At 38.3% G+C, this 23,498-nt stretch overlaps 1 protein-coding gene across 1 annotated transcript in view; it reads right to left on the bottom strand.

Annotated features, from left to right (window-relative positions):
- Nucleotides 1-23,498, bottom strand: part of LOC134741073 (uncharacterized) — a 106,368-nt gene that overhangs the window by 11,475 nt on the left and 71,395 nt on the right. Inside the window, exon 2 of the mRNA XM_063673837.1 lies at nucleotides 10,328-10,529. Within this exon, the coding sequence (XP_063529907.1) occupies nucleotides 10,328-10,529 (202 nt within the window). The remainder of the gene's footprint in view (nucleotides 1-10,327; nucleotides 10,530-23,498) is intronic.

Raw genomic sequence — 23,498 nt, 5'->3', positions numbered from 1 at the left:
GGATCCCATCATCAGAACTCGAGCTTGACAAAAATGTTTCTTGAAAACCTAACTTGCTTAACAAACATAACGAAGAGGACAAATCGCCAAACGTGAACTATGCGTCATTGAAGAGTTCCGTTCTGATCATCATCAGCAGTTCCACTTCATCAAATGTCACTTTTTAAAATGGAAGTGGTGGATTTGTTTATAAAAATACAAAAATCACTGTATGTATGCCTTTCACATTTGAGGAGTTCCCTCGATACCTCATGGATCCCATCATCAGAACTCGAGCTTGACAAAAATGTTTCTTGAAATCTAACTTGCTTAACAAACATAACGAAGAGGACAAATCGCCAAACGTGAACTATGCATCATTGAAGAGTTCCGTTCTGATCATCATCAGCAGTTCCACTTCATCAAATGTCACTTTTTGAAATGTAAGTGCTTGATTTGTTGATGAAAATACTAAAATCACTATATGTATGCCTTTAACATTTGAGGAGTTCCCTCGATTCCTCATGGATCCCATCATCAGAACTGCTTTTTGACGAAAACGGGACCAATCTGTATGTATTTACTTACAATCAAAAGAAGAATTTTCAAAATCGGTCCAGAAATGACGGAGTTATGGAGTAACAAACATTAAATAAATAAAAAAACATACAACCGAATTGAGAACCTCCTCCTTTGAAATCTTGAAGTCGGTTAAAAATATAATACTACAGCTATACAAATTAAATATAATTTTGGCCAAATTACTAAAACTATTGATCCACACCAAAAATGTAAAAACTATTGACCACTACAGCAACAGTCATACCCCCCAATTTGCAAAACTAGTTCCATAAAGAAGCCAGAAACACAGTCCACAAAAAGAATTAGCACAGACTTCTAACTACGATTTTTCTGTACACTTAAAATGTATTTTTTGTAATTCACTTTGAACCAATTCACTGACAATGAGTTCCTAAGAGGAGGCGGTATATTGCTCCAGAATTTCGTGGCAGTGTATTTAAAGCAATTCCATATTCATATATTCAAGCCTCGTACTGACAAATCACCAAAATTCATAACATCTGGTAACCCTACTTTGCGGGGATCGACTTCGCTTTCAATACATAAGCGCTGCGGGTTTTGGCAATTGCTTTTATATTGATAAACCGATTAGTGGTAATGCGTTGCATGTTTCATCCGTTAATCGCGAGTGGCCGCTGTCGCTTTATCGTTATGAAAATGGAAAACACATTAGGTTTCATAGTGCACTGAGTTGTTACTTCAACTGAGTAAATATATATTAGAATATACGAGTATTAATAGTAGTTTATGCAACTGATACATAATGAGAGGCCTTAAAACACAAGTGTGGTTTTATAAAACGAGCGTTAGCGTTAGAATCACACGAGTGTTTTAAGGCCTAATTATGTACAGTTGCATACACTACTTTATCTACACACATATCATAATCGTCGCTGCGCGTACAAAAGTCGCTATGTGATTTTTTACGATTTTTCGGTTTTGATGCCATTTTGAACCTTATTTCTATACGTATATGCTCCAAAAACAGCGTGGCGCTTATTTCAATATTTAAGGATTTATCAAACGTAGGTATGTGACGCCCATACAATGAATGCTCTTCCTATAATCGCTAACTGGAATAAATCACATAACTACATTAGCTTATTTGAACAGCAATTACAGACGTGTGCTCGCTATGTGATGCTTGACACATAGCGATATTTTCTACAAGTTTATTTAAAAATGATTAGATGCGCTTGCTCCCGATATGTAGTTTCTCGCACATAGCTATATTTTTATACAAGTTGCAGTCGATGTTATGTTTCTAGACTGTGCGTTTTACTATACATAGCGGGATTTTCTTATAACAATCGAGTCTACCGTATATTAAACTATTATCTACCCTCAAGTTGTATACAGGTCCCTACTAAACATGATTATTTCATGTGAAGCGCTAGTGGCCTAGCTGTAAGAGCGTGCGACTTTCAATCCGGAGGTCGCGGGTTCAAACCCACGCTCGTACCAATGAGTTTTTCGGAACTTATGTACGAAATATCATTTGATATTTACCAGTCGCTTTTCGGTGAAGGAAAACATAGTGAGGAAACCGGACTAATCCCAATAAGGCCTAGTTTCCCCTCTGGGTTGGAAGGTCAGATGGCAGTCGCTTTCGTAAAAACTAGGGATTAGTTCTGTTGTCAAGCAGACCCCAGGGTCCCATGAACCGTGGCAAAATGCCTGGATAACGCGAGGAAGAAGAGTTGACCTTAATATTTTTTGCCTATATTTTCAAAAGCCCGACTTTTAGTTGATTGCAGGTTTATTTAGGAAATGATTTAAAACTCAACTTTTTGAAATTTCTTAATAATCTTTTTTTTATGTTGACAAAGGCCCTCCGGCTTGGGGAGGCATTTGGATATGTGGGACACCCTCCTGCAACCATCCTCTCCTAGTTAGAGGAGAAAAGGAGATATACCCACTAAAAGCCACTCCGGCGCTCACCCTTCTGGCCGTTTTCAAGGAGGTGCGGGATGCCTGAGATTCTACTCCTTCCAGCGGCCCTGGCTTATCTTACTCCGGAGTACCCACACCGCTGGAAAGGAGAGTCATTGACGCTTGACCCACTGCCAATCGTGTAGCGCCGTGTAGTGCGGACCCCCACAGCCCGCTGGCCCTGCTAGGGGTTTAGGCGGACAGCAAATTGTGCCCATCTTCTTCACCGCCGTCTGCGCCGGTTCGGGTGCGCGTCTTCAGCTCCTACTCTCACGCTCCGTTTCCGCGGCCTCCTTCCTTGAAATGACGGTGTAGCAGAAGAAGGCAACTGCGTTCCATTTCCTTTCGCTGCCCAACATAGTCATTAATACGTTGCGCAGCGAAACGTTCCCTAATCCAAGAGCCGCCGTCATGGTGCGACACTCTACGGCCCAACGATTGCATTCTTGACTGCAGTGTGCCTCTATGGTATGAGATCCATAGCGAAAGTCCTTCTTGTCCTTCTAGCTTTGCTGCATCCGTTCGTGCCCTTGTTGACGCGTCCTCGGCAGTTCATCGGGTGCAGGGAATTAATTTAGGGCCCTGCACCTGACCCTCTCCCTGTGCGCATCGGCGAGTACCAGAGCCTCTAATTATCACCCATTTTTTGACAACTTGAATCATGAAAACAACCTAACTTCACTGTGATTACTTACTTAATAAAGCAATGCAGGAGAAAACCAATGACAGTCCATTATAAGACTATCATCTGATAATTGACTGTTGAATAAGTATATAAGGGGAAGTTTGAAAGTAGCACTGGTAACGGAGAAGATGAGGAGTAGTATATAGGTTCGCGCCGTGGTATGGGCATGTAACGAGGAAAGATGACCGTCACATAGGCAAAACAATGTTAGGGATGAATGCTGATGGACGGAGAGCGGATGGTAGACCCAAAAAACGATGGATGGATTGTGTGAAAGAGGATATGAGAAAGAAAGGAGTGTGCTGAGGTGACCAAAGATAGAGGAGAATGGAAGAGAAAAACTTGTTGTGCCGACCCCACATAACGTGGGATAAGGGCAGGAAGAAGAGAGTCCTTAAAGAGATGAGACTTTTTACATTTCAAGATTTTTAAAGGCAACATTTTGATTACAAAACTAGAAAAAATAGTTTTTTATCGTTTTTCTCCTTGCTTCGTATATATGTATATTATTTGATTACTTATTGGGCTGGCAAATAATTATCAAACCAATTTAAATGAGTTACCTAGGTAAACATATTTAGTTCAAAGATATTGACTGAAACAAATTGATCATAAAGTAATAGTTATAATAAAAAAGTACGTAGATTATTAATTCACGAATAAAATTCAATTATATTGACTTACATAGCATTTTTTTCTGTTTTATTGAACGCTCACATCATATTATTAAATAGCCATGTGACGATAAAGAACAAAAAATGTATAGGGTCCTTAACAATTAAATCTAACCATGTAATGGTAAGACACTTAGAGGTTATTTATGACCCAAACAAAACTCGCTATGTGACATATTTATGAAAAAGTATTTTTTTCATATTATTAAAACTGAAATATTTTTTCATGTAATTCCTTAATGTATGTTAAAGTGCAAATACTTTTGTCACAAAAATATTGATTCATTTATGTCCAATAATTATCGAAATAAACAGTTTTTTGTGTCTCCTGTAAAGTAGGATAAAAACACATGGCGACTTTTGTACGCGCAGCGACGATAAGTACTCTAAGATGGGTTCAGAAGGCGTAGGGAAATGACCTGCATTGCTACTAGTGCTACCTGCAAAATATCTATACTTTAGATATTAAAATAATGCAATTAAAAATAAATTTGAACAAATACAGAAACAAACTACTCATATTTTCAACTAAAATGTAAATTATAAACAACTTTTCACAATTCTACTTTCGTAACAGCAAAAAGCCAACAAACAAATGACAACAGTAATGGCGGCAATTCGATCCTCCGTCAAGACGAATGTTTGTTTTTTTAGGGTTCTGTACCCAAACGGGACTCTATTACTAAGACTCCGCTGTCCGTCTGTCTGTCTGTCACCAGGCTGTATCTCATGAACCGTGATAGCTAGACAGTTGATATTTTCACAGAAGATGTTTTTCTGTTGCCGCTATAACAACAAACACTAAAACAGAATAATATAAATATTTAAATGGGGCTCCCATGCATACAACAAAAGTGATTTTTTTTGCTGTTTTTTTCCGTAATGGTACAGAACCCTTCGTGCGCGAGTCCGACTCGCACTTGGCCGGTTTTTTATTATAGACAAATTTATGAAGTCCTTATTCTCATGTCACTCGAGATCAAATGTCGTGCGGTTATTTAAAAAAAAATACTGCATTGACGTTTATATCTGTAACTGATTTAATATCTATGGTTACTAGAATAGAGACCCACTTGAGTTTCGACAGCTGTTCCAAATTTAAACTCATAACCTTACAAAAATCTATACTTAATGTAAATTACATAGATTTTACCTAGTACCACAGATTTACGCATTTTAGAGCACTAACGACATGTGCGAAGATAAAAGATATAATGTTACCGTCACACCGCCCATTTTTAGCCTAGAGGGTAAATTTGCCCATTTTTATGCTCCAGGATCTTAATCTAAACGGTTTCACGCTGTTCCATCTGCTTACTTATTGTAGTATAGTAAAGCATGAAATATTTATTAGTACCTCTATATAGGTAGGTGCTATCTATCGTCTTTGTAGGCTCTTAATTGAATCTATTCAGGCCCTCCATGAACTCACCATGGAAAACGTGCGAAATTCTTAAATTGTAGGTAAAGTTAGACCAAGAAAACTGCAACGATTTTGATAGCTTAGGCAGTGCAAGTGTTATTTATACGTCATAATTTCTTAGAAATTTAGGCAGCTGCCAGATCAGCAATGAAAAGGCGAGTAGCGATGGAAGAAATGTACCTACGTTTAGATGTAGGTACAATTGTATATTTGAAGATGTCGTGTGAAAAAAAGACTAGATAGATAGGATATTGTCAAAGTAAATTTTGTAGTCACAGTAAATTTACTGCCATCTTTCGGCACAGGATTAAACATTTTAGAACGCCATTTGACTTTAATCCTTGTTCGCCAACGCCATACATCTTGGCGCTATACATCTTGGCACCATACATCTTGAAAATTTCGCATAATTTAAGAATAAGAATAAGAAATATTTATTAGCACAAAAAAAACAACTAAAAACAACATAAAATAACATTCATTTAGAATATAAACTAACAGAATTGTGCTAAAAGGTCCTTACTCAGCTTAATGTCCCGAAGTGAATCATAGGACTCACTACGTGACGCTGATTTTCAGTGAGGCCTGATAAAACTAAAACTAAAACTAGAACTAAAACTAACTAGGTGGCAGAAATAAGTATAAAATTAAGTATGTAACAAATTAATGAATTGCCTGTTAATTGGTGTTAGCAATTAAGCATATTCTCAAAATTATTGTCATTACATTTTATCCAGCCGCTATACATAGTCTAACTGTTGGAACTTATTTCCACGCAGACGAAGTCGCGGGCAAAAGCTAGTCAATTAATAAAAGTTAGAAAAAAGAAATCTAAAGAAATCTAAAGAACACGTCGAACACGAACGGGTGTGTATGTGTTTGTGTGTGTGCGAGTGTGACTGAGTGTGTGAGAGTGTGAGTTGTGTGTGAGTGTGCACGGTTGCATAAGTGCTACAATTTTTGTTTGTTTAGTAGAAAATTCCGGAGTTTAACTTTAAAAGAGGTGACCGATAAACAATTTCGTACTGGTGGTGGCAAGTCGTTCCAGCACTTTGTGGCAGCAAAACGGAAGCTGCCACGAAAGGCAGCCGTGCAATGTGTTGTGCGGTGTATAAGGCGTGTTGCATCTCTCATAGGACGCTGAGAAAAATTTATTTTGTCATAAAGATAAGAGGGTTGTCTATTTTTTATAATACCAAAAAGTAAGGTCGCAAAATGGAGAGATCTACGGGAGGCCATATTCATCAGATTGTATCGATTTAAAAAAGGAGTGATGTGAGCACGTCGAGGAATGGGAAAACAGAAACGGGCACAAGCATTTTGAATTCGTTGCAGCATTTTCTTAGTCCGACCCAGTAAGCGTCCACTGAGGACTACATCTGCGTAATTAAGTTTTGACAGTATGAGTGCCTCACTCAACTTAATGCGCATGTCAACAGAGAGACACTCACGGATTTTGTACAGCACCTTGAGACGGTAAAAACAGTTGCGCATTGTTTGCGAGATATGTTTCTCAAATCTCAAAGACTCATCCATTAATACACCTAAATTACGAGCCTCAACAACTCTCTCTAAAAGCGATCCATTTATTGCAACCTGAGGGTTATGTCCTGCAACTAATTCAATCTGTTTGTTTGTACCTAACAACATGAATTTAGATTTAGAAGAGTTTAATTGCAAATTATTCTGGAGACACCAGTTGACAATATTGGATAAATCATCGTTAAGTTTATTTACAGCTATACTTGTGTCATTAGTTTTGAAAGATATATATAACTGAGTGTCATCCGCGTATATGTGATACTTACAATTTTGTATGTTACTAATTACATCTGCACTATACAAACTAAATAGGATGGGTCCTAGAATCGAACCCTGTGGAACACCTCTAGTAACAGGTAATGTGTTTGAAACTAACTCAGTGCCATCCTCATGACAAATTTTGACATACTGCGTGCGATCGCTAAGGTAACTATGAAACCATCTCAGAGCCAAGGTGTCAAAACCATAGAAGGCTAGTTTAGATAAAAGTAGAGTCGTGTCAATCGTATCAAATGCGCGAGAGAAGTCAAGTAACACCAGTATTGTTGCCTCACCAGCGTCTTGTGCAGCTAGAACATCATCAACCACATCTATAAGCGCAGTGGTAGTGCTGCGGAGCTTTCTGAATCCTGATTGTTTTTTTGGCAGGATGTTATTTGCCTCAAGAAACGCCGTCATTTGAACGCAAACAATTTTTTCTAATACTTTTGATATCACGGGAAGTATGCTGATAGGACGAAGTTCTTTGAATTCACTAGGATTTGAGGTTTTAGGAATGGGTTTAACCACCGCGACTTTCCACTCGTCAGGGAATATACCAGTCTCTAGAGATTTGTTGACTATAGCAGTTATTGTAGAAAGTGTTGTTGGAAGAGTCATTGAAACCATATTTATATTGAGTCCATCGTTGCCCTGTGCATGGGTTGTAATGGATTTTATTATATTAAATACTGTTAATTCATTAACGGGCTCTAATTTAAAAATATTATTGCTAAATTTGTGAAATTCAAAGTATGTCAGAATAGATATGCTAATGCAGTTAGTAATAGGGAGCTTCAAAAAGTATTCGTTTATTTTATCAGCATTACACAGGGATTTAGGTAATTGAAAATCAGATTTCTTAAAGTTAGCCACGTTTCGTTTAATGTTTTTCCATAGATTGCGGGGATTTTTTATAAGATTGATGTTACGATTGAAATAGGCGGTTTTTTCATGTTGCAATGCTGTGTTGACTATATTTTTCAGATCCTTATAGTACGTTTTATGAGAGTCAAGTTTGGTCAGTCTATATCTGGAATAAGCTTCATCGCGTATTTTCATCATTTCCTTAATGGTGTAAGTGATCCATGGGTACGAGCAGTCTTTTACGTAAGTCTGTCTGACAGGTGCATGAATGTTGAATAACATGATTAAGCCATGGTTAAATTGCTTAACCATGTCATTCACATTTCCGGTCAAGAAATTATGTAACGCCAAGGAATGTATGTCGCTATTTAAATTATCCTGTACTATATCCTTGAGTGGCCTGTAAGTCAAAAGTTTGCGAGGAATTCGTTGTTTCTTTACGTGTATTTCACACGTGAGGAACGCGTGACTACTTAGAGTCGGGATATGATTTACTTTAATATTGCTTACGGGCATGTTGGAACAGATAACATCAATTAATGTTTCACTGTGATCAGTGAAGTGAGTTGGCTGAGCTACATGTTGTGTAAGATTCATATAGTTTAAGAACTCTAACATTTTCTTAGAGCTAGCATTATGGACGTCCAAAATATTGATATTAAAATCGCCAAGTAGTATCAAGTTGTCAATCTCACCAATGGAAGCAATACTTTCGGTCAAGGTATCAAAAAATAAGTCAGGGTTGAGCCACGGTGGTCGGTAGGCGGTGCCAATAGCGAACTTAGTACCATTGATGCTAAAGCTTAACCACATTTGTTCTACTGAATGTGCTGGCGGGTGAGAAATGACTCGCGTAGTAACGAGGTTGCGGATATAGAATCCAACTCCCCCTCCACGCGTTCGTACGTCCGCAGGGCGCGGGATGTGGCGCAGGCGGTAGCCGGGGGGCGCTGGCGCGCGGCCTTCCTCGCCCGTGCGCAGCCATGTCTCGTTAATCGCCATTATATCGACATTATACCTCGACATAGCAATAAGAAACTCATCATGACGCGTGCCAAGAGAACCTGGGTTAAGCAGTCCAATAATCATGTTTTTGTTTTTAACGAATTGAATTTTGAAAGAAAAAGTAATATGGATGTGCTTGCTATTATTTAGCAGCTTACAGAGTAATGTCACGTGCCGCCTGCCTAAGGTAATTATCGTGTTGTGCGAGTAAGATATTGTGAAATGAGATGAAAGTTTATAAATTAGTTTTGAGTAGTAAGTTTCACATGAGCGGTCGTTTGGTTGAGTTTGTCGTACCATAACATATTTTGGTATACGAGTACTAGAAAGAGTAAACTGTTTTTACACACATTGAGATAAAATATGTAAATAGGAGTAGCTGAAGAACTGATTGGCTTATAAAACAATATAGAAAGAATTTTAAAATTTGCATAATACACTTCATCATGAATTTTTAAAATAGCTAAGTGAACAAACAATATCAGTAACCAAAAAATTTCGAGATATCCGCCTCAATGCGCAACCGCCGCCGTGGGGCACCTTCTTCCTTGCGCACGTAAATACACCCATCGCGCGTCCATACGAACTTCCAGTGGCAACGCGAGGCCTCGGCGCGTGCTTTATAAAAAAGCTGGCGATTGTGACGCGTCAATCTTTCGTTGACATAAAAGGTCTTTACAGATGACAACAAACCCATGTCAGCCGTAATTTCAATTAAGATCAATACGGGTAAGAAAATAAGTGTAATTGTGGCATAAGGGTAAGTGTGGCTGGACATCACATTGGGCCTATTTACACATTGATTAGTGATTATTGCGAGTTCATATGAATAAACAGGCCAGAATGAGAAGACCAGTCATACATACGCCTACTGAGCCGTATTAACCTTATTTTGTTCCACACATTTTATAATTTTAAAATTATAACTTTCGACCTACATATGTTAATATGGTAGGAATATGGTTTAAACATAAGTTGTTTTACAAAGTACTATATACTTGCGACAAAGATGTTCTACTTAGCCCAGTGTAATATTATATCGTAGGAAACCCTTTTGCTCGGCATGCCTGTAAGCAAGTACTAAAATTGTGAGCATTTATTGACAGATGTTCTGGAAACAGAATAGGCAGACAAATTAAAACTTAAAACCTAATCTGTATTCATATATAAATTAAAATATCGGGTCTCAATAACGGCCGAGCCTATATTACCTATAGAGAATCACTTTGATATACTTATGTAAATTAACAGTTTTCGAGTAAAACAGCTGTCACATGCGGACAGTCCGATGGCGGGACGTATAGAAAGGACATGACGAAACTCTAAGGGTTTCGTTTTAGTCATTTTGGGTAAGTATGGAACCCTGAAACCAGCTCTTACTAGGCATGCCGATCAGCCGGTCGGCAACGCCGGGCAGCGCGCTCAGCGGGGTGCTCATCTTCCTCCGGGTGCGCGCGCGCAGCGGCGGCACGAACTCGTCGTCTTCTTCGCCATCGGGTGGAATGACGTGTATTGCGATGTTGTTGCCCTCTTGAGTTTTTTGACGGTTCGTTTGCCATCGTAGCTCTGTTAGTTGCGCTATCTGAAATGAAATGAATTGGCATTAATATAACGTAAACAATGGGCTACTTGCATAAAAATATTGTAATAATGTTTGTGCAATAAATACGTTCAACAACACAATTAATTATAAATGCAACGAATAGTGGATTGGCCGAATACCGAATACCGAATATTCGGCGGAGCTATCGGTCGAATAGCCGAATATTCGGCTAGAAGTTTTACCTTAAATGAACTAAATTCGAACGCGCGCGTGCGTGCGCTGTGCAAGTAGTCATACATTTATTTAAAAAAAAAACAATATAGGTATTGTGTTTGAAACATGCCTTAAAACTAAAGTTATAATTATTAAAAACTTAGTGAGATCATAATATAATAAGCCTAAATTTATACTAATCCATACTAATATTATAAATGCGAAAGTCTGTCTGTCTGTCTTTCTGTCTGTGTGTTCCCTCTTCACGCTTAAACCGCTGAATCGATTTAGATGAAATTTTGCATAGAGATAGGTTGAGTCCCTGAGAAGGACATAGGATAATTTTTATCCCGAAAATCATCCCTTAAGAAAGTAAAAAGCGGGGTTGAATTGAGATAATTAATGCAGTTGCTAATTTGTGTGCATAATATGCTCAAATTAAATGATTGCTATGAGAATTTTTCCAGGCGCTATACTTACTTTAGCTGCTCTTACTAAGTCCACGCAGACGAAGTCGCGGGCAAAAGCTAGTCTTAAATATTATCAAAAATCTCATCCACGGTGTAAAAGCAACCTCTCAATAAACATCTTTTCAATTCTCTATGAAACACTGAGTGCTCCGTAATGATTTTTAGTTCAGTAGGCAATCTGTTATAAACAAGTTGCAACTTGTTTCTCGCTGTAGGCATGTCTGATAGAAATTGCGCTTATTCTGCACGCAGTGCGTATTGAATTGCGGACATTGCGGTGCGTTACTTTTCGTCGTGTGTGTAAAAAATATATTTGTAGCGAGTTTTATCATTTTGACATTATATTAGTCTAAAAGATAGATTATACTCATTTTAATAATTGATTACTTATAGTTTGTTACTTTTTTACCCCTCGTTTACCGTTATCTACGTGTTAACGTACTATTCGGTATTCTGCCGAATAGTGAAATTGTGCATGTGGCTGAATAGGCCGGATACCGAATAGTGGCCGAATATTCGTTGCATCTCTACAATTAATTAAAAAAAAAATTATAACATTTTTGTAAAGATATTCGAGTTTAAAAACGTAACCTATTAACATTTTTTTATTGCCCTAATGCATAATTAACACATTAATTAGATTCCTTATGTTACTCGTATAACGAGAAAAAAATAATGTTCCAAAGGTACGTTACAGGGCGCGCCCTATATAGGCTGAGAGGGTGTTGCGGGCAGCCGCGGAGCGCCTGCGAGAGAGATGGAGGGAGGCCTTGGTGGATAGCCACTATGGAACTCGAATTATAGAGGCTATTCTCCCGGTAATGGACGAGTGGGTGGAGAGGAGCAAGGGGGCCCTGACATACAGGATGACGCAGGTGGTGTCCGGACACGGCTGTTTCGGACACTACCTGCACAAAATACAGAGGGAGCCGGGGCCCCGGTGCCACGAATGTGGCGCGGCGGACGATACGGCCCAGCACACTCTGGAAGAGTGTAATCGCTGGGCCGTGGAGAGAGCTGCCCTCAGCGTGGCAACAGGGGTGGTGGACCTCTCGTTGCACAGCATCATAGCGGCGATGCTGGGCAGCTAGAGGAATTGGAAAGCGGTGGCCTCCTTCTGCCAACAAGTCATGTCGCAGAAGGAGACGGCGGAGAGGGAGCGCGAAGCCGATCCTGACGCGCTGCCTTTGCGACGCAGGCGGCGGGGTCGAAGGCGAAGAGAGCATGGCCGCCTCGATCCCTAGTGGGGCCAGCGGGTACGGGACCCACATTGCACGGCTCCACATACGTCGTCGGGGGGGGATCAAGCGTTTCTGATCCCCTCCATTGTGCGGGTGTCCTGGCACAAAGCCGGGGCTGCCGGGGGCGCCATGGTGTAGTGAAGTATAGTCGATCCCATGGCGATCTCGCAAACGGCAAAGAGGGTGAAACGCCGGAGTGGGTTTAGTGAGTAGGGCCAAGTTCTCCCTCCCCTCTCGCCAGATGAGAGGGGACAGGAGCGGCGAGTCCCACACACCCCCATCAATGGCCTTCCCGCGGCCGGGGGGACGGTGCGTAAATGCATTTCCCACTCCGAAAACAAAAAAAAAAGGGCGCGCCCTATATGTAAGGGGCGTTTAACTCGCGGTGCGCGCGTAAAAACGCCTGAACACTTATGACCTGACTAAGTAGTGTATACAAAATTATATCTAAATTGTGAACCTCGTCTTCTTCGAAAAGTCGGTTGAGAAAGGGAATGCAATATAAATATTAGAGATGCAACGAATATTCGGCCACTATTCGGTATCCGGCCTATTCGGCCACAATTTCACTATTCGGTCGAATACCGAATAGTGGCACAGTATTCGGCCGAATACCGAATAGTACGTTAACACGTAGGTAACGGTAAACGAGGGGTAAAAAAGTAACACTTTTGGTTTCCATGTCTTTATATTCCTAATATATATATACTATACACTTATAGTAAACAAACACTAAACACAAACAGTTTTAAAAGTCAAAATGATAAAACTCGCTACAAACATATTTATTACACACGACGAGAACTAACGCACCGCAATGTCCGCAATTCAATACGCACTGCGTGCAGAATAAGCGCAATTTCTATCAAAGACATGCCTACAGCGAGAAACAAGTTGCAACTTGCACAGCGTACGCACGCGCGCGTTTGGAATAGTTCGGATTTACTTCATTTTAGGTAAAACTTCTAGCCGAATATTCGGCTATTCGGCCGATGGCTCCGCCGAATATTCGGTATTCGGTATTCGGCCAAGCCACTATTCGTTGCATCTCTAATAAATATTCTCTAATGGATCAAATTAAACGTAAAAAATAGCTGAAATAACACTGCTTCCATTTATTTTTTGAACAGCGAAGATGTTATTCTCAGCCGTGATTTGAATTTTAGGTGCTCAAGTAAGCCCCAATGTGGATTTTATCAATGCTCATTATAAATGTATATTACATAGTTAAAAGCGTAGTTGAGCATAAATTCAAACTTACACCATTAGTAAACATTTTGTGAAAAAACTCAACATAGATTAAAGGTAATAGGTATCATTTAGGTTTTCACAAAACAACTCTGAAAATTACAAAATTCGTTGTAATGCAAACCGATTTTAAATTTAGTAAGTATTTGGATTTGACCTGAATTAAAATTTAATTATATAAAATATTTAGGTTATGTTTTATAGTTTATATATATTGAGGGTTTCGTACCCAAAGGGTAAAAACGGGACCCTATTACAACAGAAATACATCATCTGTGAAAATTTCAACTGTCTAGCTATCATGGTTCATGAGATACAGCCTGGTGACAGACAGACGGACAGACGGACAGTGGAGTATAAAAATAGGCCAAATTTGATCACATGATTTCTGGACGACCCCATAATATGTTTTTGTTCTATAGGCAGCATTCATCACTATGCATTTAAAGGTTAAAAATAAGTGCACTAATTTACCTGATTAACAAATTTATAGACATCCCGAAATAGAGGAACACTAAGCGTGACCGTGAATTCTAACGATTGAATATATACCGTTATCATGCATCGATAATGCGACCATCACAACCCGCATCAATTCCTGAGATAACCTTGAATAGATTGATATAAAATAGTAGAAATTAAATAAAAAGGAACTAAAAAAATGTCATACTAAATTGTTGCCATGTTTAAGCATTTTACGTCAAAAGTGTGACAGTTACGTAGGAAGTGGCGCCCTCAATTATTTTATACAATTTCTTGTCGGACTATCCTTGCAAATACCTACCGCGTACGCGTACATACGCAGAGGAAACTTATCTTACATAAGGGAAATGTACAGGACTTCTTTGAGATGTTTTTCCTGTGTTTTCTTGGTCTGGAACCCTATTCAGTATTTTATTTCCATTTCGCAAGTGACGTGGCTTATATCTATGTGGCTTAAGACCATACCATAGAAAGTGACAGCTTGCCAGTGACGTAGCTACCGAGATTTCCCCCAAAACTATCGAGCGAGAAAGATAACGTGCCAAGCGTAAAGGATGGATATAATAATTCGTGATCTTACTCTCCCAAACATCTGTTTTGATAGGCAGTGAAAATCCTATACATACCAACTATTTATCTATTCTGTGGCAAAGGTTGTTGAATAATGCGATGTCGTTAAGAATGAGACAGCTGCATCAATATCGTCTATGAGCTTAACGACAGGCGATTGAACCGTGGACATGCACTATCAATCTAAGAATCACAAAGCCAAGCTTTCCAGTCTGCTGCCTTGTCGGCATATTGACATATACTCGTATATAAGTACATCACAATGGGGATATAAACGAACGTCACTTAGCGCCACATGCACCGTCCCACTAAACCGGGGATAACCGTTAACCCAGTACTGATAATAACCATAGTAACTCCAGGTTTAGGATGGTGCAAGTAGCAAACAATGTATTAGTATTAACGTAGAACATGAAAATTAACGTAAATAAATTTACAGAAATAAATAAAAAAAAACAATGCATTTAATCTGTATGCGCCACATTGATAAACTCAAAATGTAATTATTGAAGTTGTGTAAAGGTATTGGTTGATTCAAAAATAAAATAACCTTAAGAGTTGGTGCAAAATTGTACTAACAACTAACAATTAGGTAATTTGATAGGTAAATACTATACTAGGGGCCTCCATTCGACTCGAGAAAGTAACGTGGCTACTTTGTCGATATAATGTCATTACCGAACTGTCCAATTTTGAATGACGCAGGCTAGACTAGAATATGAATTGATTGATAGTGCGGTATTGACACTTATCACAAAGGAGCGGACCTCCTTAATCGTAGCCATATACACTATATACAGTGTGTAAATTCAATACGGGCGAATATCTAAACGGTGGTTAGCATAGTATCTAAGAAGTATATTGAGATAGATTTTGCTTAGAAATACAATGAAAATTTTAACCATACAAAATAATTCGGCTCGCAATGTAATACAACATACAAGTTATGGGATACGAGCTTTTTAAAGTAACTGTCAACGCTTGTTAGCAGTTACTATTAACAAGCTCATATCTCGTAATTTCATGTCATCTTAATATAAAGTCTCTTAATGTTTGCAGTACATTGCTGGGCATAATTAAGTGTAAGTTCAAAAAGCTTCTTAATTAATTAAACTATAATTAATTCTGGTTTAATTTATTCCCCGTATTGGATAACCACACTGTAATATTCTAAGTCAGCTCTTGTGAATTTAGGATAAACCTAGATTAAACGGATTAAACAAAAGTAAAGTGTCCTAACATGGTCCTAACTTTTTCACGTAGTATACCGTCATTAAATAATAGGAAATCAGGGACAATTTTCTTTATTTAAAACGGTAGCCACATAGTAAATAACAATACTTTTTGCTGAAAACCCCCGAGTCTACTTGTTGTTTTGTTATAAATAATAATGTGAATTAGTGACCGCTGACTTGTGATTAACACACATTGTTAAGGAATCCAGCCCGTTTGTAACTTTAGATACAATGCGGTCTCTTTGTGGACGAAACAAAGAATTCATTATTTACACATTCATGATGCCATATTAATATCTATCCACCGACTTATCTTTTCAGCAACATAGTTGACAGCCGACTAGGAATACTAGCATTTTATTGAATACAAAGCGTTAAGCGACCGAAACTGTAGGAGCACGATAGCATTGTCAACAATCCTACGAAAAATTTATCCCTACGAACGTAAACAAAATGAAAGGGCTGTCTTTAAACTGAAAATACACTAGGGACGCCGTCAAAGGCGGACGCGGCAATCACCCAGATTGTACGACCCAGACTCGTCGTGCCAAGACAATACGTCAAAAAAGCTCACAAACATTTAACAAAATAAGCCAAGATTTCCACCTTCGTTAAGTTCTGTCGCTGCTGTTACTCTAATGCTCGAAATAATATTTTTACAATTGGGTACTTTCAGTGGAAAATTGTAGTTTTATTGAGATAAATCATTATAAAAATGCGCGCCGCGCCCCTCTACAGGCACCTGCGCTCCCATATTAAGTTGTACACTCACGCACACAAGCAAAATAAAATAAACTTATACAGTTTCTGTGTTTCTGTGCGTTGCTTTGCTTCTATAAGATTATAATTAATGTGAGGCTTTGGGCAGGGGTACGCAATTTTAAAATGGTTTACCTTTACCATTCTGATTAAATAAAAAAAGTTATCGTCTACACAGTTTAATTAATTAACAGGGCGTGAAGTGAAATTGATAAATTATATGAACGACCGGACATTGATATATTGAATTTTTAATGGTTTCAGACTGAGCCTATTGTCCAAAGATAATAGGTACATATAATAAAGATAAGAAACCCCGAAAAAATTAAAACGTTTCCAGAGTCAAGGTCGTCGTATATTTTTAACCGACTTCAAGATTTCAAAAGGAGGAGGTTATCAATTCGGTTGTTTTTTTTTTTTTTTTTTTTTTTCCATAACTCCGTCATTTCTGGACCGATTTTGAAAGACCGATTTTTTTGATTGTAAGTATATACATACAGATTGGTCCCGTTTTGGTCAAAACGCAGTTCTGATGATGGGATCCATGAGGAATCGAGGGAACTCCTCAAATGTTAAAGGCATACATATAGTGATTTTAGTATTTTCATCAACAAATCAAGCATTTCCATTTAAAAAAGTGACATTTGATGAAGTGCAGCTGCTGATGATGATCAGAAATATCAGAATGGAACTCTTCAATGACGCATAGTTCACGTTTGGCGATTTGTCCTCTTCGTTATGATTGGTAAGCAAGTTAGGTTTTCAAGACACATTTTTGTCAAGCTCGAGTTCTGATCATGGGATCCATGAGGAATTGAGGGAACTCCTCAAATGTGAAGGGCATACATATAGTGATTTTTGTATTTTCATCAACAAATCCAGCATTTCCATTTAAAAAAGTGACATTTGATGAAGTGCAGCTGCTGATGATGATCAGAAATATCAGAATGGAACTCTTTAACGACGCATAGTTCACGTTTGGCGATTTGTCCTCTTCGTTATGATTGGTAAGCAAGTTAGGTTTTCAAGACACATTTTTGTCAAGCTCGAGTTCTGATGATGGGATCCATGAGGAATCGAGGGAACTCCTCAAATGAGAAAGGCATACATATAGTGATTTTTGTATTTTCATCAACAAATCCAGCTTTTACATAAAAAAGTGACATTTGATGAAGTGGAACTGCTGATGATGATCAGAATGGAACTCTTCAACGACACATAGTTCACGTTTGGCGATTTGTTCTCTTCCTTATGGACCCAGACCCAAACTTGGACCTGGACTTTTTTTTGAACTGCGATCCTCACAGAACCGAACTGCTATCAGAAAAGTGGGTTAGGTTAGGTTAGAACTGTGACCCTTACAGAAACGAAATGCTATCAGAACATTGGGTTAGGTTAGGTTAGAACTATGACTCTTACAGAAACGAAATGCTACTAGAAACGTGGGTGGTTTTACCTCATTTTAGTTAGGCAAAAGATGCTGTCTTTTTCATTTCATTGTCTGGAGTGCACCATCAACAATAAGTAACCTTTCAACGGAATCCCCCATTAAAGTCGGTTTTTTTTTCTTAAAAATTATTCTATAAAGCAATGTCAACGAGTTAGTGGACATCGGTCTTAAGTGTCGATAGCAGAGAGTTAAGAATCCCCGCCCGGTCCCCGGCAAACTCGGCCGAATTTCACCTTCCCGTACAAACGGAGATCCGTTATTATTTTAAAACTACGTTTTGGATTGTAATGAAACGCTGCACATACAATGAATGAGGTATATCTATGTCTGTAATTAGTTTATATAGCTCCAGTTTATAAAACAAACGAAATAGAGCAAAAACAAGTTTTGTATGAAAAACTTAATTTCGCTGTATTTTTAGGGTTCCGTACCAAAAAGGTACAAAAGGAACCCTTATGGTGCGACTCTGTCCGTCTGTCTGCCTGTCTGTCACATTGCTAAATATCTCGAGAACTACTGAAGCTATCGATTTGAAATTTGGAATAAGTGTAATTTTTTTATTTATTAATTATGAAAAATGCCCAATATAAAGAGGGGGCAAAAAATCAAAGTCTAGTTACTAGGTCGAGTGGGATATCATTTGAAAGAGCTCGAATTGACCATTACAAAACAATTTTTTATTTGTTTTTCATAGTGAAAAAAATTTGACTTAATGAAGGAAAATGTGAAAAAAATACCTTTCCCCCCTTATCTCCGAAGTTTACCAACGAAAATTTCTGAATTTTTTACATAATAATAAAATTATCACAAATATTACAGGAAAAATATAATCACACCTCTATCTTAAATGTTTTTTTAATTATCAAAAAACATTTTCTAATTTAATTTGCAATTTAAGCCCATTTGCGGGTGTTTGTTTGAAATGTCTATGAGATTACACTAAAAATACCTTCTTTCAAATAAAACAAAAAAATTTGAAATCGGTTCACATGATATATATATAGAATTAAGTATCCTTGAAAACCAACATACATACAGGTCGCGAAAATTAGTTAGCCAATTTGCCGATAGATAGCGCTATACACAATTACGCTTAAAGTATACTTCTGGTCAAGTATTTCGTGATTCTATTTATTGTAAATTGAAAGTTTGTACGGAAACCTCGGTGCGCGAGTTAAACGAACTCGTACTTGACCGGCTTTAAAAAATAAAATATATTTCTATATACTATTTCCATTTAATTATATACCTTATCCTATTGTAACTACAAAGAGTCAGAGCAATCTAGATAGTCGTTTTAAAATGAGAGCGTAACTAGGTACGTTTGTATGGAGAACCGAGCTGGCCGGGGACTCTTTAAGAGTGCCCTGAAAAATGAGAGCGTAACTAGGTACGTTTGTATGGAGAACCGAGCTGGCCGTGGCCGGGGACTCTTTAAGAGTGCCCTGAAAAATCCACTACGCGATGTTCAACCCTGAAATGCTTGCCCTCTCAAAATAAATAAATAAAGAAGTTTAGGAAAACTCGAAACGTTAGAAACTTTGAGTCCTAATACTTAATACCGACTTACCGACTGACTTTTTTTTATTTAATTTTTAATATTTGTACAATTACAAACAGCGTTTTCACTTGTGCCACAAATAGAAACCTAGACGGTTTAGGTTTTTACGTATACAAAGTAATAAAAAAAAATAGATACTTTTGACGCGTTGTTTCATCCGCTAATCGACGGTACCTAAATTTGAAGAACTTATTAAGTCGGTACTTAAACATACGGGTCGAGTGTCGCGTATAGCTATTCAGTAAGTATACCATCGACCTCGACAGTCGATCTACTTAGGAAATTATTTCGGGATGTTTTTGTAATGCGTCGTCGTTCATTATACGACCGAGATATGAGGCTGGTGTGGGACACTCCGAATATGATATGCATATTTATGAACTGACGGTAGTGAACGTAGCTCAACATAATAGTATTACCACAGAACTACTATACCTATATAATACTATATATTACTTATTCTGTCATCTGTTGCTCAACTCAGAGCTTTATTTTAGAGGAATTAGGTAACTAGTACAGTCCTGTAGGCGCTTTAAAACTAATGGTTAGGTTATTCAATTTTTTTTAAACCAAACAATGTAAAATTTTATCTAAACACTACTTTATAAGACTAATCTAAGATACCTATGAAAATAAAATGCAAAATCTAAAGACAACAAACAAACAGGTTTACAGTGAATACTTTTTTGTTCATTTAATAACGCCAATTTTCCTATGCATATCTAGCTGTAGTTGTAAGAATATATTTGATCTGTTACTTTTATTAAATGAAGCAAGTGGGTAAGTATGGTTGTTTCTTCAAAATATTGTGATTAGACTAATAAGGCCCTATCTTGTAAGGTTAATAAAGCCTGTGCTCGCGCCTTAACATCCATCTAAATATAAATTAGGAGGACATTAGTAGAATAATATACTTTTTTAGGGTAAAGGGTAAAATCGGGACTCCGTTGTCCATCAGTCTGTCACCAGGCTGTATCTCATGAACCGTGATAGCTAGACAGTTGAAAAAAATTTAAGACCTCATATTGTTATAGACATTAGCTAACTGTGTTTAAAATGGATATTACATAAAGAAACTGAACGTCCGTCTATTCTTCTATTTACGCATTATCATTTATCATCCTATTGGTCAACGTAGTTAACTATAATTTAGTTAAATACTAGAATATAGTTAACTATAAGTTAACTATATTCTAGTATTTTCAGCCTAAGTCAAGTATTTGAATTCAGAATAATTTATCATTCAATAAATTGGAACTGATCCACATTTTATCCATACTGTGTGGCCTTTGAGGGTTTTATTTGGTTTTATGTATAAGTAGATATATGTAGATAACACACTTCTCATCAAGTACTAGCAATTTTTGAAATGGGCTAACTGAAATAAGTTTTTATTTTATGTATCGCTGTAACACTTTCAGATTAAAGAGATAAAGCAGATGGCTGAGTTTAGAGGGTCGTTGAGTCTTTCATCTAATACCTATCTCCGCTTTACAACCTACAATCTATCAGGTCCGTCGATTTTTTCTCACAGACTCCGCTTAAAGGATGGCTCACGTTAGACCGGGCCGTGTCCGGGCCGGAGCTTCCGGCGCTTACTTTTCTATGACATGACAGGTGATCACGTGATGCTTTCCATAGAAAACGAAGCGCCGGAAGCTCCGGCCCGGACACGGCCCGGTCTAACGTGAGTCATCCTTTATGATTCACCTACTATTTGCGATCTACCACATGCCACACTTAAATTGCATCCTTCCTAAACCATAATTATTATACAATTTTGTTAATTATTATTTGTAATTTGTTATAGTCTGCATCTTTTCAAATGACTTTTGCGTCTAAGACCGTAATCTGTTAAATAAAAGCCATTGTTTCTTTTGTGCTAGCGGTCGGCCATTATGTGCCATTGTTAGACACAATGGCACGCGCCGTGGCACGCGCTCAGAGACAATGCCATACACTGGCCGACCGTTCGCACTTGTTTAACAGATTAGCGTCTTAGACATAAAAATCATTAGAGAAGATTTATATACTATACTCGTAGACGTAACTGAAATGAGCGGACGTGCTCTTAAGGCGACGTTCGGATGTCAACTACTAGTTAGTTAGTTAGTTAGTTTTGCTGGGCATTTTCCGCAACTCGACATCCAATGTGCCTATTTTGCGTGAAACGAGGTAGCGCTACTCCAACCACCCCAGCTCCTCCACGAAGCCTAGCAAGGTCTTCAGGTTGCTAGTTGCTTCCTTTAGTGTGCATGGATTCCCTAGGTATTTGCTCCTATATACTTCTACCTGTTTACAGTCTAGGAGAATATGTTTTGTTGTTTCTTCTTCTGCCATGCACGCTCTGCACATGGGGCTGTCCGTTTTACCCATAATATGTAGGTGTTTGTTTAGTGTGTTATGTCCTGTTATTAATCCTACTATTTTACGTAGTTGGCTTCTTGGTGTTTTCAGTAATAATTTGGTAAGTTTGTGGTTCAGTTCCGGTAGAATTTCTTTGGTTTGCCTGCATGTCTTCATTTCATTCCAGTACTTGTTGTGCAGTTGTCTGTGATGTTGTTCTAGCTGGTTGTGTATGTAGGATATTGGTAGAGGCATAATTACCGGTGTACCGGTCCATATGCCGGTGTTTCTGAACCTTTCCTGGCCAGTTCATCCGCTGCATCGTTTCCTCTTGATCCACTATGCCCCTTTATCCATTGTACTTTTACTTTGTTGCCTTCTTTGCTCACTTCAGTAAGGCTCCGATGGCATTCAAGTATAAGCTCTGAGGTAAGTTTGTCGCTGCATAGCGCTTGTAGTACCGATTTACTGTCTGACAGTATTAGTATGGTTTCGTGTTTCACTTGTCGTCTTGTAATAGCATTGCAATGTCAACTACTAACTGCAGCTGCATTATAGTATGAATTATCTCAGATGATTTTTTCGGGCTCGGGCCCTAATCTGTTAAACAAACCTTTGTTTCTTTTAAGAGCGGTTTTCAGCACGTGCCAAAGCAACCATGTCGCTTAAAAAGCAACTATCGTGATAGTATTAAGGTTCAAATTTATGTGACAGCTCATTCGGAGAACAATCAGGGTGGTATTTTCTTTGAAGATAACAAAACGTGTTTTCTTGAATGAGCTGTTATATGAATTTTGAACCATATAAATAGGATGGTAAATTTGCTTTTTAAACGGGCTTGTTCCCGTTACTTATGTTGGGGCTATTAGGCGTAAGCCATAAAGGAAACAATACCTTTTGACCCCTTTGTTTAACAAATTAGGGCCCGAGCCCGAAAAAATAAAATGAGTAACGGAATGAACGTCATAATCGCGGCAGTGTTGCGGCGGCGAACATCACTCATTTAAATCAAGGATAATGACATATACCGCGGTGGCGACAATGACGCCGATGTCAGCTGCAGCTGAGATCTGAACGCCACATTTGGGACATTCTACAAAAATCACATTCCATTCGCAAATTTCCAGGAGATGCCGTTTTATTTGCATCTCCTTTTTGGTGACTGTGTAACCAGTGCCAAGTTTCATCTACAACCATAAAGGCCGAGCGAAAACTTTTGGGTATTTGCGAATAGGTATAGCCTATAGAATGACCCCCTTTACTAGATTTGTATGGCTGCGCTGATGTGTGTTGACCTCGAGTTGTCTGTGACCACCATTGACGGAAACGGAGCACCTAAACAAAGTAAGTGATCTGGGAGCACTTCTCACTAAATTTCGCTCAGGTTGTGTAGGTAACGTAACATAAATGACTGAACTTTGTGTAAATATAG

This window comes from Cydia strobilella, chromosome 4 (genome assembly GCF_947568885.1).
Source record: "Cydia strobilella chromosome 4, ilCydStro3.1, whole genome shotgun sequence".
In the NCBI taxonomy this organism is placed as follows: Eukaryota; Metazoa; Arthropoda; class Insecta; order Lepidoptera; family Tortricidae; genus Cydia; species Cydia strobilella.
The sequence above is the reverse complement of the archived record's forward strand: the minus strand, read 5'-3'. Positions and strand labels throughout refer to the sequence as shown.